General features: G+C 48.4%; 1 protein-coding gene across 1 annotated transcript; it reads right to left on the bottom strand.

Moving 5' to 3' along the window:
- Positions 1-265: 265 nt before the first annotated feature.
- On the bottom strand, positions 266-6,475 carry LOC119108928 (uncharacterized). Its single transcript, XM_037232473.1, has 5 exons — positions 6,352-6,475; positions 4,761-5,012; positions 4,267-4,542; positions 2,661-2,912; positions 266-366 (listed from the first exon to the last, which is right to left on the bottom strand). Exons 1-5 carry the CDS (start codon positions 6,359-6,361, stop codon positions 266-268), a joined length of 891 nt encoding a protein of 296 aa, XP_037088368.1. The 5' UTR covers positions 6,362-6,475.
- Positions 6,476-15,201: the final 8,726 nt, after the last annotated feature.

The raw sequence follows: 15,201 nt of genomic DNA, 5'->3' as shown, positions 1-15,201 counted from the left end.
ATCTAGTAATGAAGTTGCTGATCGTTGTAATGTTTTGCACAATAACGTACTTTGCAGCAATCAGCTCTCATACACCATTGCTGCTGACGTACTGGTGGCCATAGAAACCGTCCTGGTAGGATGGGAGCTCCGCAGTCCTTCAGAATTTTGAGCACGTCCGTCAGGATCTTCTCCAGCGCAGTGTCTATGTCGGTGGTCCGTGCTCGGCCGACTCGATGTCCTTGAGAGCGTGTCAATGTCAGCCTCAGCAGCCTTGATCTGGTCATCAGTCGACCCAGCAGCACCGGCCCCAGGGACTCGAGCCCTTGCTTAGAAGACTCTCCAGCTGAGTCAGCAGGCCGTCAAGATCGGTCGGTGTGTCGTCCGCTGTGGACAAGGAGCGTAGCTGATGCATTGGTACCCTAATGGAACTCAGCAATGGATACATGAGCTAAGCATCCAGTTGTAGGTGCTGTCTCAAACCAGCAATCGCATACGATTGGTGATTTTAAAGCTCGTGCTACCACTTTCTTCGTCATCACTGAACTGCTGACATGAACGTTATGAGCAGACATGACCACGGTCATTCACTACTCACTGGATTGGTAGTATCGATGCCCAGGGCTCTCAGGATCTCGATGATGTCGGTGACCATGTTCTCGAGTCCGGTGGAGATGTCAACGGTGCCGTGATTTAGAGCCTCGCAATCGGCCACAAACTTGTCAAAGTTGGAGATGACGGCATTGACCTGATCCTCTGTCAGACCGATGATCGGTCCCAGGATCGGCAGTACTTGTCCACGAGGCTTTCAACTCCTCCAGAAGCTTTTCAACGGGGCTCGGCTCAGCTGCAACGCATGATATGGTGCGTGAAATCAGGACCCAATTTGTACCAGGCTCTTGAGTTTACACCAGTCTAGTTTTGCATGAGCAATGTCCGACTTGCCGCTCGGCAAACACTGTTGTAATTATCTCTGCCCAAGAGCAGACGACGAGAGTGCACGCATGACGGAGGAAAAAAATGATCTCTATAGTGCTCCAAAAATGTAATCCCTTAAAGTGTTGCTGCAGCAACTCATTAGTCTGTATTGCAGAGTCGATCTGTTGCTGCATGCTTTGTGCCATGCTGGGGGGAATTTGCCATTGTCATTGTTGCGCAAACAGTTACAGAACCGTTTCTTATCAGCATGCATCCTTACTTGAACCGAAGCTCGAACGCCAAGGATACAATCACAACGCTACTTGATCCGATATCATTTATAGCTACCAGATCGTTCATCCATCTTGGGAGAGGTAGCAACGCGCAATTAGTACATGCGGGGTGCACGAATCACCTTCGAAACCTTCGAAATTCGAAAAATTAAAGCATACATGCAATCAGCTAAAATGGCCCAATAATGCGTCGTTATACATCCGGCGAGTGCGCACTTGAATCAATTTTTATATACACAACGTGTAGACTGCCTACCAATCAGTTTTACGAATGCCCACTTCCTGGCGCTAGCATCCACACTCAACCAGCAATAGCCTTTCGCTGAGCTGGTCGGGCCCACAGAGAATGACCAGCATGAGCAACGCGTTAACTTGATGAAAATGATTGATTCTGCAAGGTGGCTTGAGCTCTAAATGCATGCGAAAAGGCGCTTAGCCATATTATCCCAGTTGTGTGCTGGGTATGTAGTGTTCAGTGTAATGCTGACAGTAGCTATGTCTACTTACTGCGTTTTGTTTACAACCTGCTGGGTTGACTAACATGGCAACAAAACAGCACGTTTTGCTGATGACTCTGTTCGTCCGATTGCTTTTTAACCAGAGAATCAGAAATTTTTTTATTTCCCGTTTTTGGTTACCATGCAGGTTTCTGGTAATACTCCTAGGCGTGTAACCACAGGTGACTGTTATAAAAATAGAGTCAGGAAAACCCTTGCCGTGAAATCCTCATGTGTTGCGGGACGAACTGAAAACATTTCTCCCGACATACCCTTTCTATGGGCTTTAAGTGGGAGAGCTGTCATTCTTTACATATGATTGCAGCCTATATGACTGCCGGTCGTCAGTCATATAATCCAAGTAAGTGACGAGGCATACATTATGTAAATCTAGTAGTGAAGTTTGCTGATCGTTGTAATGTTTTGCACAACACGTACTTTGCAGCAATCAGTTCTCATACACCATTTGCCGCTGACGTACTGGTGGCCATAGAAACCGTCCTGGGTAGGATGGGAGCTCCGCAGTCCTTCAGAATGTTGAGCACGTCCGTCAGGATCTTCTCCAGCGCAGTGTCGATGTCGGTGTGTCCGTGCTCGGCCGACTCGATATCCTTGATGAGCGTGTCAATGTCAGCCTCTGCAGCCTTGATCTGGTCATCAGTCAGACCCAGCACCGGCCCCAGGGACTCGAGACCCTTGCTTAGAAGACTCTCCAGCTGAGTCAGCAGGCCGTCCAGATCGGTCGGTGTGTCGTCCTGTGGACAAGGAGCGTGTAGCTGATGCATTGGTACCCTAAATGGATCTCAGCAATGAATGCATGAGCTAAGGATCCAGTTTGTAGGTGTTGTCTCAAAACTACGCAATCGCATACGAACGGTGATTTTAAAGCTCGTGCTACCACTTTCTTCGTCATCACTGAACTGCTGACATGAACGCTATGAGCAGACATGACCAACGGTCATTCACTACTCACTGGGATTGGTAGTATCGATGCCCAGGGCTCTCAGGATCTCGATGATGTCGGTGACCATGTTCTCGAGTCCGGTGGAGATGTCAACGGTGCCGTGATTTAGAGCCTCGCAATCGGCCACAAACTTGTCAAAGTTGGAGATGACGGCATTGACCTGATCCTCTGTCAGACCGATGATCGGTCCCAGGATCGGCAGGTACTTGTCCACGAGGGCTTTCAACTCCTCCAGAAGCTTTTCAACGGGGCTCGGCTCAGCTGCAACGCATGATATGGTGCGTGAAATCAGTACCCAATTTGCACCAAGGCTCTTGAGTTTACACACAGTCTACGTTTTGCATGAGCAATGTCCGACTTGCCGCTCGGCAACACTGTTGTAATTATCTCTGCCCAAGAGCAGACGACGAGAGTGCACGCATGACGGAGGAAAAAAAACATGATCTCTATAGTGCTCCAAAAAATGTAATCCCTTAAAGTGTTGCTGCAGCACCTCATTAGTCTGTATTGCAGAGTCGATCTGTTGCTGCATGCTTTGTGCCATGCTGGGGGAATTTGCCATTGTCAGTTGCGCAAAAGTTACAGAACCGTTTCTTATCAGCATGCATCCTTACTTGAACTGAAGCTCGAACGCCAATACAATCACAACGCTACTTGATCCGATATCATTTATAGCTACCAGATCGTTCATCCATCTTGGGAGAGGTAAGCAACGCGCATTTAGTACATGCGGGTGCACGAATCACCTTCGAAACCTTCGAACCTTCGAAAAATTAATAGCATACATGCATATCAGCTAAAATGGCCCAATAATGCGTCGTTATACATGCCGGCGAGTGCGCACTTGAATCAATTTTTATATACACACGTGTAGACTGCCTACCAATCAGTTTTACGAATGCCCACTTCCTGGCGCTAGCATCCACACTCAACCAGCAATAGCCTTTCGCTGAGCTGGTCGGGCCCACAGAGAATGACCAGCATGAGCAACGCGTTAACTTGATGAAAATGATTGATTCTGCAAGGTGGCTTGAGCTCTAAATGCATGCGAAAAGGCGCTTAGCCATATTTATCCCAGGTTGTGTGCTGGGTATGTAGTGTTCAGTGTAATGCTGACAGTAGCTATGTCTACTTACTGCGTTTTGTTTAACACCTGCTGGGTTGACTAACATGGCAACAAAACAGCACGTTTTGCTGATGACTCTGTTCGTCCGATTGCTTTTTAACCAGAGAATCAGAATTTTTTTATTCCCCGTTTTTATGATGTTACCATGCAGGTTGCTGGTAAGATACTCCTAGGCGTGTAACCACAGGTGACTGTTATAAAAATGGAGTCAGGAAAACCCTTGCCGTGAAATCCTCATGTGTGTGCGGGACGAACTGAAAACATTTCTCCCGACATACCATTACTACGGGCTTTAAGTGGGAGAGCTGTCATTCTTTACATATGATTGCAGCCTATATGACTGCCGGTCGTCAGTCACATAATCCAAGTAAGTGAGGAGGCATACATTATGTAAAATCTAGTAATGAAGTTTGCTGATCGTTGTAATGTTTTGCACAACAACGTACTTTGCAGCAATCAGTTCTCATACACCATTTGCCGCTGACGTACTGGTGACCATAGAAACCGTCCTGGGTAGGATGGGAGCTCCGCAGTCCTTCAGAATGTTGAGCACGTCCGTCAGGATCTTCTCCAGCGCAGTGTCGATGTCGGTGTGTCCGTGCTCGGCCGACTCGATGTCCTTGATGAGCGTGTCAATGTCAGCCTCTGCAGCCTTGATCTGGTCATCAGTCAGACCCAGCACCGGCCCCAGGGACTCGAGACCCTTGCTTAGAAGACTCTCCAGCTGAGTCAGCAGGCCGTCCAGATCGGTCGGTGTGTCGTCCGCTGTGGACAAGGAGCGTGTAGCTGATGCATTGGTACCCTAAATGGATCTCAGCAATGAATGCATGAGCTAAGGATCCAGTTTGTAGGTGTTGTCTCAAAACTACGCAATCGCATACGAATGGTGATTTTAAAGCTCGTGCTACCACTTTCTTCGTCATCACTGAACTGCTGACATGAACGCTATGAGCAGACATGACCAACGGTCATTCACTACTCACTGGGATTGGTAGTATCGATGCCCAGGGCTCTCAGGATCTCGATGATGTCGGTGACCATGTTCTCGAGTCCGGTGGAGATGTCAACGGTGCCGTGATTTAGAGCCTCGCAATCGGCCACAAACTTGTCAAAGTTGGAGATGACGGCATTGACCTGATCCTCTGTCAGACCGATGATCGGTCCCAGGATCGGCAGGTACTTGTCCACGAGGGCTTTCAACTCCTCCAGAAGCTTTTCAACGGGGCTCGGCTCAGCTGCAACGCATGATATGGTGCGTGAAATCAGGACCCAATTTGTACCAAGGCTCTTGAGTTTACACCAGTCTACGTTTTGCATGAGCAATGTCCGACTTGCCGCTCGGCAAACACTGTTGTAATTATCTCTGCCCAAGAGCAGACGACGAGAGTGCACGCATGACGGAGGAAAAAAACATGACCTCTGTTGTGCTCCAAAAAATGCAATCCTTGAAGTGCTGCTGCAGCACCTCATTAATCTGTATTGCAGAGTCGATCTGTTGCTGCATGCCTTGTGCCATGCTGGAGGAATTTGCCATTGTCATTGCTGCGCGCAAACAGTTACAGAACCGTTTCTTATCAGCATGTACCCCTACTTGAACCGAAGCTCGAACCCAAGGATACAATCACAACGCTACTTGATCGATGTCACTGATAGCTACCAGATCGTTCATCCATCTTGGGAGAGGTAAGCAATGCGCTATTTAGTACATGCGGAGTGCACGTCGTCGAAAAATTAATAGCATACATGCATTTTAGCTAAAATGGCCCAATAATGCGTCGTTATACATGCCGGCGAGTGCGCACTTGAATCAATTTTTGTATACACACGTGTAGATTGCCTACCAATCAGTTTTACGAATGCCCACTTCCTGGCGCTAGCATCCAAACTCAACCAGCAATAATCTTTCGCTGAGCTGGTCGGGCCCACAGAGAATGACCGGCATGAGCTGCGCATTAATTTCATGAAAATGATTGATTCTGCAAGGTGGCTTGAGCTCTAAATGCATGCGAAAAGGCGCTTAGCCATATTTATCCCAGGTTGTGTGCTGGGTATGTAGTGTGCAGTGTAATGCTGACAGTAGCTATGCCTACTTATTGCGTTTTGTTTAACACCTGCTGTGTTGACTAGCATGGAAACAGAACAGCACGTTTTGCTGATGACTCTGTTCGTCCGATTGCTTTTTAACCAGAGAATCAGAAATTTGTTCATTCCCCGTTCTTGTGATGTTACTATGCAGGTTACTGGTAAGATATTCCTAGAATTACAACCACAGGTGACTGTTATAAAAATGGCGTCAGGAAAACCCTTGCAGTGAAATCCTCATGTGTGTGCGGGACGAACTGAAAACATTTCTCCCGACATACCATTACTATGGGCGTTAAGTGGGAGAGCTGTCGTTCTGAACATATAATTGCAGTCCATATGACTGCCGGTCGTCGGTTATATAATCCAAGGAAGTGAGGAGGCATACATTACGTGAAATCCAGTAATGAAGTTTGCTGACCGTTGTAATGTTTTGCAAAATAACGTACTTTGCAGCAATCAGTTCTCATACACCAATTGCTGCTGACGTACTGGTGGCCATAGAAACCGTCCTGGGTAGGATGGGAGCTCCGCAGTCCTTCAGAATGTTGAGCACGTCCGTCAGGATCTTCTCCAGCGCAGTGTCGATGTCGGTGTGTCCGTGCTCGGCCGACTCGATGTCTTTGATGAGCGTGTCAATGTCAGCCTCAGCAGCCTTGATCTGGTCATCAGTCAGACCCAGCACCGGCCCCAGGGACTCGAGCCCCTTGCTTAGAAGACTCTCCAGCTGAGTCAGCAGGCCGTCCAGATCGGTCGGTGTGTCGTCAGCTGTGGACAAGGAGCGTGGAGCTGATGCATTGGTACCCTAAATGGAACTCAGCAATGGATACATGAGCTAAGCATCCGGTTTGTAGGTGCTGTCTCAAAACTACGCATTTACATACTATTGGTGATTTTGAGGCTCGTGGTTACTACTTTTTTCGTCATCACTGAACTGCTGACATGAACGCTATGAGCAGACATGACCAACGGTCATTCACTACTCACTAGGATTGGTAGTATCGATGCCCAGGGCTCTCAGGATCTCGATGATGTCGGTGACCATGTTCTCGAGTCCGGTGGAGATGTCAACAGTGCCGTGATTTAGAGCCTCGCAATCGGCCACAAACTTGTCAAAGTTGGAGATGACGGCATTGACCTGATCTTCTGTCAGACCGATGATCGGTCCCAGGATCGGCAGGTACTTGTCCACGAGGGCTTTCAACTCTTCCAGAAGCTTTTCAACGGGGCTCGGCTCAGCTGCAACGCATGATATGGTGCGTGAAATCAGTACCCAATTTGTACCAAGGCTCTTGAGTTTACACAAGTCTACGTTTTGCATGAGCAATGTCCGACTTGCCGCTCGGCAAACACTGTTGTAATTATCTCTGCCCAAGAGCCGACGACGGGAGTGCACGCACGGAGGAAAAAAAACATGACCTCTGTTGTGCTCCAAAAATGTAATGACTTAAAGTGCTGCCGCAGCACCTCATTAATCTGCATTGCAGAGTCAATCTGTTGCTGCATGCTTTGTGCCATACCGAAGTAAATTTGCCATTGTCATTCTTGCGCAGTTACAGAACCGTTTCTTATCAGCATGTATCCCTACTTGAACCAAAGCTCGAAGGTCAAGGATACAATCACAACGCTACTTGATCCGATATCACTGATAGCTACCAGATCAATCATCCATCTTGGGAGATGTAAGCAACGCGCTATTAATACATACGGGGTGCACGTCGTCGAAAAATTACTAACATTTATGCATATCAGCTAAAATGGCCCAAAAATGCGTCGTTTTACATGCCGGCGAGTGCGCACTTGAATCAATTTTTGTATACAAACGTGTAGATTGCCTACCAATCAGCCTTACGAACGCCCACTTCCTGGCGCTAGCATCCACACTCAACCAGCAATAACCTTTCGCTGAGCTGGTCGGGCCCACAGAGAATGACCGGCATGAGCTGCGCATTAATTTCATGAAAATGATTGATTCTGCAAGGTGGCTTGAGCTCTAAATGCATGCGAAAAGGCGCTTAGCCATATTTATCCCAGGTTGTGTGCTGGGTATGTAGTGTGCAGTGTAATGCTGACAGTAGCTATGCCTACTTATTGCGTTTTGTTTAACACCTGCTGTGTTGACTAGCATGGAAACAGAACAGCACGTTTTGCTGATGACTCTGTTCGTCCGATTGCTTTTTAACCAGAGAATCAGAAATTTGTTCATTCCCCGTTCTTGTGATGTTACTATGCAGGTTACTGGTAAGATATTCCTAGAATTACAACCACAGGTGACTGTTATAAAAATGGCGTCAGGAAAACCCTTGCAGTGAAATCCTCATGTGTGTGCGGGACGAACTGAAAACATTTCTCCCGACATACCATTACTATGGGCGTTAAGTGGGAGAGCTGTCGTTCTGAACATATAATTGCAGTCCATATGACTGCCGGTCGTCGGTTATATAATCCAAGGAAGTGAGGAGGCATACATTACGTGAAATCCAGTAATGAAGTTTGCTGACCGTTGTAATGTTTTGCAAAATAACGTACTTTGCAGCAATCAGTTCTCATACACCAATTGCTGCTGACGTACTGGTGGCCATAGAAACCGTCCTGGGTAGGATGGGAGCTCCGCAGTCCTTCAGAATGTTGAGCACGTCCGTCAGGATCTTCTCCAGCGCAGTGTCGATGTCGGTGTGTCCGTGCTCGGCCGACTCGATGTCTTTGATGAGCGTGTCAATGTCAGCCTCAGCAGCCTTGATCTGGTCATCAGTCAGACCCAGCACCGGCCCCAGGGACTCGAGACCCTTGCTTAGAAGACTCTCCAGCTGAGTCAGCAGGCCGTCCAGACCGGTCGGTGTGTCGTCAGCTGTGGACAGAGTGCGGGTAACGCATCGGTTCATCGGTTCATCGGTTCATCGGTTCTCTATTGGCTCTCCACATGACATCCAGTATGTACAAAATGCGTACTCAACCTCGAGTTTTTAAGCCAGGTTTCAATGCTGCGCAATAACGTATGGATCGAGACTTCCAACCTGATGTCCCTTTTTTCTTTGTCATCACTGATCCGTTGATATGAACATTATGAGCAGACGTGATCAATAGCTATACGTTACTCACTAGGATTGGTAGTATCGATGCCCAGGGCTCTCAGGATCTCGATGATGTCGGTGACCATGTTCTCGAGTCCGGTGGAGATTTCAACGGTGCCGTGATTTAGAGCCTCGCAATCGGCTACAAACTTGTCAAAGTTGGAGATGACGGCGTTGACCTGATCCTCTGTCAGACCGATGATCGGTCCCAGGATCGGCAGGTACTTGTCCACGAGGGCTTTCAACTCCTCCAGAAGCTTTTCAACGGGGCTCGGCTCAGCTGAAAAGCATGAATGGGAACGTGAATAGACTATGGCGGCGAGTGATCAACACCTCTAAAAGACTGGGTTACAAGTTCAATGTTTGCTATGTCCATCCGACAATCGCTTGTATTATGGACTCTACGAAACCAGCCGGGAATAGAAAAGGCTTTTTTTCGCGGTCGCGGAACGCGGCATTACAGATATGGCGCTGCTTGCGCATATTCTCGCGATGTAGCATCGCTTCTCATAAGGTCGTGCGATCTCGATGCGACGAGCATGGCCCGTGCAAGGAACCCTTGGCGTTGCATTCATTCCAATACGCTTCTTATTTTAGCATCGAAGTTGTCGACAAGTTGTTGACAACAGTTTCATGAAGTGCTGTCAGTATTTCACTTCGTGTTTCATGATTAAATGAGGAAGTGTATAAGCCTTGGGAGAGAAATTTGGAATTTTCTGCCTTCCAATGCAGCAAAATCGTTCTCTGCGTTCATCTTCGCTCTTTTACTAGTGCAGAAGTTGAATATGTTGTAAAATGCAATTTAATGAATGCTGGTAAAGTTTCACCTTTGTCGTTGTGACAGCAAGGTGTGCATAATATGTGTTTTACGTACTGGTGACCGTGTAGACACTCCTGAAAAAGATGGGAGCTCCACAGTCCTTCAGAATGTTCAGCACGTCCGTCAGGATCTTCTCCAGCGCAGTGTCGATGTCGGTGTGTCCGTGCTCGGCCGACTCGATGTCCTTGATGAGCATGTCAATGTCAGCCTCAGCAGCCTTGATCTGGTCATCAGCCAGACCCAGAACCGGTCCCAGAGACTCGAGCCCCTTGTTCAGAAGACTCTCCAGCTGAGTCAACACACTGTCCAGATCTGTCGGTGTGTCGTCGTCCGCTGTGGACAAAGGACATACAGACGTTGAACTGCTTCACTAATATTGGGTGAGCAATTAAAAAGTAAGCGGGCCGGAAAGTTTACAAAAGATGTTGGAAATACGCATATAATATAATGACCCATGGCTTCCAAAGGCACCTGTTATAATGTCGTCGTTTAGATTGAGGCATTCAGATTTCGATGTTTGTGCACTTTTTCAAAATCTCAATTGGTACTCACTGGGGTTGGTTTGATCAATGCCCAAGGCTTTCAGGATGTCAATGATGTCGGTGACCATGTTCTCGAGTCCCGTGGAGATATTCACTGTGCCGTGTTCCAGAGCCTCTACATCAGCCACAAACTTGTCAAAGCTAGAGACGATGGAGCTGATCTGGTCCTCGGTGAGGCCGGCGAGAGGTCCAAACATCGGCAGGTAGCGGTCCACGATTGCCTTCAGCTCGCCTAGCAGCTTGTCCACAGGGCTCGGCTCGGCTGCGGGACGACTTATGATCAGCGTTCGCACGGCCGGGCCGGGAGTTGGTGGCCTCTGTGGTTTGTGAAATCGGGCTGATTGTTGGGAAATGCGACGATCAGCCCATGGTTTCTGAGCGTTCTTGTTCGTATCGTCCTGGTACTGATGTTTAGGTTGATAATGAGCGGTTTTCTTTGAACAACTTTAAATTCCAATCAATTTCTGAAGCACCCTGCATATATCTGTAATTTATGTGTGAAACAAGATGTCAGATGGCTGTATATTGTTTTATTATTTTTCCACTCTAGTGCCTTGGGGCGCGCTCTCCATATGAAAGCACAGTGCGCAAAGTGCAAGATAATTGGTGCGTATAATGTCAAGTCAGAACATGCACATCCCGCTCTAAACTGCTTCTGACTTATCCTCTTTGGCTGAAAGTAAATTCGTTAGTCAGAGGATCGGAGCAGAGCTAATGACAGCATCCACAGACAGAGCCAAACAAACTCCCGAAGCGAGCGTCGCTGAGTTCGACGGTGTCTTGGAAATACAGTCAGATTCAGGGCTGATGCGCTACAGAGGATATATGCGTGCATATTTATTTAATGTATGTATATATATATGTATATATATACATATATATATATATATATATATATATATTATTTATCTGCGTACGTATGTATGTATGCATGTATGTTTATAATGCATACGTACATATTCAAAGGTAAATGTTCCGCTCAAAACTGCTGATCTGGACAGAAATCAAAATAAAAAAGACCTGCGTGGAACCCATTGTTGCACACAAAAGACGAAATATATAGGTTTGCGGTGACGGCGGAGGATAGTAACTCAGTAAATGCAGAATAGTAAATGGTGAATGGGTCCATGATAGTGAGGCTTTGCCGGTTCTGGCAGATGCTGGTTGACAATAAATGCATTTTTACCCGAAGCCAAGTCTGTATCAGCCCATTGCTTTCCGATATAAGCCAGTTCCCGCGTACATTTCTGCCACCTACAAGCCGTTGATACCGGCTCAAAAGGAGACGTGGTAACTCTACTCCTTACCGATGTGCTTTCTCAAACCCCTCCAAATAGCCGGCGACAGCTCAGCGTACACCAAAGTGCAGGTAGTGTGCCGAGCAACGCCGGGCCCATGTCCTCCTCACATCGGGCTTACGTACTGGAGTTGCTGGACGTCAGGTGGTCGGTTGGTATGCCAAAGTCGCCCAGATCTTGAGGATGTCGAGCAGGATGGCCTCCAGACCTCCGTCCACGTCAATCTGGCCGTCGCCCAGGGCACGGATGTCAGCCATCAGCACGTGAAGGTCGGCCTCCACCTGCTTGGTCTGGTCGTAGTCGAGGCCGATGAAGACGCCGACGATGTCGAGCACGGCGTTGAGCGCTTCCTCCAGCCAAAAGAGCACCTCGTCGAGTGTGGTCGGAGCGTCCGTGGCTGCCGTCAAACCCAGGTTCAGCAACCAGGGCCATCCCATCTAGCGTACTTGTCTGTGTCTGCATCACGCGGAAGAACGGGCTGGTCCGACCGAAACGTTTCCTTCCAAGATATCTTTAGCTGATGTGATTGCCGCTGTCAGGTGGGCTTTGCGATGGACCCATATTTTTGGGAGGTGCCGCTTTCGTCTGAGAACAGGCGCCGTCAACGGCCATCGTCTGACATGTAAATTGGACTCTGGCCTCTTACTCCAGGTCACCAAGCCCAGCTGCACGCTCCGTCGCATGTATCCTTTCTCGAGAAACTCACAGGGAACAGTGAAATCCACTCCGAAGGCTTCTAGAACACGCAGAATGTCGATGCAGATGTCGATGACGCCGTCGGCGATCTCAATTGTGCCATGCTCCATGCCCTCGATGTCGGCGACGAACTTGTCGAAGTTGGTTATGATGGATTCGTACTCTTCTTTGGTGATGCCGATCGCCGGGCCGAAATTGGCATGTAGGTGTCCACAACGTGCTTCAGCTCCTCCAAGATCAAGTCGACAATCGAAGGGATCGCTGATGATATGTCAGAGTCACTTAGTAATCAGTTTCTGTGCCAAACAGATGCAGATGATAGCATATGTGTTGTTCCTTTTTCCGCGTGTGCAGGTCCCGCCTGTTGTCAGGTTGTGTCTCCAACGTTCGACTGTGACAAACGTGAAAATGGTCCTGCCCGCGCCAGTGTTTAAGTGATAATGTATAAGACTGTCTACGTGTTGGCACGGGGCAAAAGCGAACTATTGAAATTATGTTATGCTACGAATCTTTACAATCTTGTACAATCTTGCTACTGCTCGTTTGTACAGGGAGCTACATTCATTTAGCAACGTTCAGTGATAACTCGGCGATTATAGCATTCTCTGAGGCTGCGTCTCGGGGCTCACGCCGACAGCTTTGGATCGACCATTACCCATTCACAGTTATTATGGTATTCTACCCCATGAAGGGTTTGGCCAATCCTTGCACCGGACGGGTGGTGTATAGTGAACGCTGCAATGCAACACCAACTCCTCTCAGCTAGCTGGCACTACGTGAGCTCCGCTTAGCTGTAATGAAGTCGGCGCAGATAGTTCCAATGTGAGCGCAGATAGTTCCATTATGAGCGTGTTCCTCATTCTGTGTATCCCTGACACCACGTTCAAGTCGGTACCGTGATTAAATAGATTGGGAGGCTTCCTTCGTGAATCGGAGGCATCCCGTTCTGGATTACGTGACCCTCTATGTATCAGGAGGCCCTTTTCTGGGACATGAAACCCTGGTACGGGATAGCGGGACCCTTTTTTGTATAATCAGAACGCCCCCATTCCGATTTTGTTTTGGTTGGCATTCCTTTACTTGGATAGGTTACATGTGACATTCTGATGTGCACGTGTGCACGTGCCCGCGGTGCTCCTCTCCCCTGAATACAGCATTTTCCAGGAAGCCCCCTTGTGTGGAGGCACCAATTTGTCCAAAAGCCCCACTTTCAACTCAAAATTCATGCCATCGCCCCTGCCAGGAATAAGGTAGTGCTTGATGGTTTGAGGGCTGGGTAGATTCAGTCTTTATTGAGAGCTGCTGGATTGAGTGTCTTGCTAGCTCTCCAAGTTCGATGTAGCCGGTTTTACGCATATATTTCATGACTTGACCTTGAACGTTACGTGTACTCCCGACATGTCGGCCTCAAATTCATTTCATTGGCTGCGTAGTGCACATGGTGTGGTCGGATGTCGTGTAAGCAGCATCCGTGCACCAAGCAGATGCAGACGACAGCATAAGTTTTGACGCTTTCCCTGTGCGCGTGTGCCCTCCCTGGTGTGGCATTTTTTATACGCTTGGTTACCAAAATGTTCAGTTGGTTTTGTTGTTGCTGCATACGATTTTATGACAATGCTGTAGGATCCATGGTCTTTTGAACACAAAACAAAGCAAGTGTTTTCAAATTGTGCTATGCCACCAGACAGTAAAATTACTACTCGTTTTACTGAGAGCTATGTTCAGTCGCAGCCCTACGATCTTGCTCGTTTGCAAGGCTGTGTCTCGGTTACCCCCTACTTACAACTTTTTGCAGTCATTATCCATCCACTGCTGCTGTGATGCTCTAACTAACAAACGGAATGGCCAGCTACCGCACAAGACGGATGGTACGTTTGGAGAATGTTACAAAAGTGCACATGCTGTTCTCAGCTGGCTGCCGCCTGGTGACCCGACGTGGTCTCTGACGACGTCGTCATGAAAGTTGCGTTACCAGTGAATATGGCACGCTCACTAATTCGATACGACTTGAATAATGCACCAATAAAGTATGGTACTACCACATACTCTCCCTGCGTACTGGTAAGTACCTCAGCATTCCACTTACTGGTGCCCTGAACGTCGAAACTAAGGCTGGTCTGGATGTCGAATTCGTGCAGGATCTTGACGAGGTCCATCAGCACGGTCTCCAGACCGCCGTCCACGTCGACGTCGCTGTGCTCGATGGCCTCGATGTCCTTGATAAGGGTGTCGATGTCTGCCTCGGCGGCCTTGATCTGGTCGTCGGTCAGGCCCAGGATCGGGCCCAAAAGCCCGAGCACGGTATCCAGTGCAGATTCCAGCTGGGCCAACAAACCGTCGAGCGCGGTCGGCGTATCGTCAGCTGGAGACGAGTGGGGCGTGTGAGTGAACGTGACGCAGCGACACAGCGGTAGGATAGAGGAGAGTCTGCCTCCCGTTTGTTTACTCAGCCAAGCTTGCAAAACTGACATGTGTGATGTGTTAGAAACCAGTTTATAATTTATGGTCGTGTTATCGAATGCATGCGTTGAACATGCATTCCGGGCAAATCTGGGCAAGGTACCTTAATCTGCCCACATGTAGAGCAGGTCTGGGTTATGAAAATCAGGAACATTGGCTGTCTCCAAAGCTATGGACAGCTAGTGCCGCCTTCCAATACTCGCGCATAAGAATGCCACCGTGAAGCCAACTGCATTGTCCGAGGCAAGAAATACTTAAAGTGGACTGTCACTTAACAAACCACGTGGGTTACGCCTCCGCTCAGGTTGCGATACCGACCGTACTCACTAGGCGCATTGTAGTCAATACCGAGGATCTTCAGAATCTCGAAGATGTCAGTGATCATAGCTTCGAGGCCGTCGGTTGTTGGCACCTGGCCGTGCTCCAGCGCCTCCACGTCCGCCACGAACTTGTCG

The sequence above is a fragment of the Pollicipes pollicipes genome, unplaced genomic scaffold, assembly GCF_011947565.3.
Source record: "Pollicipes pollicipes isolate AB1234 unplaced genomic scaffold, Ppol_2.1 Scaffold_7074;HRSCAF=8388_pilon_pilon_pilon, whole genome shotgun sequence".
In the NCBI taxonomy this organism is placed as follows: domain Eukaryota; kingdom Metazoa; phylum Arthropoda; class Thecostraca; order Pollicipedomorpha; family Pollicipedidae; genus Pollicipes; species Pollicipes pollicipes.
The sequence above is the reverse complement of the archived record's forward strand: the minus strand, read 5'-3'. Positions and strand labels throughout refer to the sequence as shown.

Bases quoted from the DNA above. Each gene is read 5' to 3' on its own strand.
- LOC119108928 (XM_037232473.1), bottom strand. The intron at 4,543-4,760 runs GTGAGTAGTGAA...CCTTGTCCACAG, and splicing joins CATCGATACTACCAATCCCA to CGGACGACACACCGACCGAT. The intron at 367-2,660 runs GTGAGTAGTGAA...CCTTGTCCACAG, and splicing joins CATCGATACTACCAATCCCA to CGGACGACACACCGACCGAT.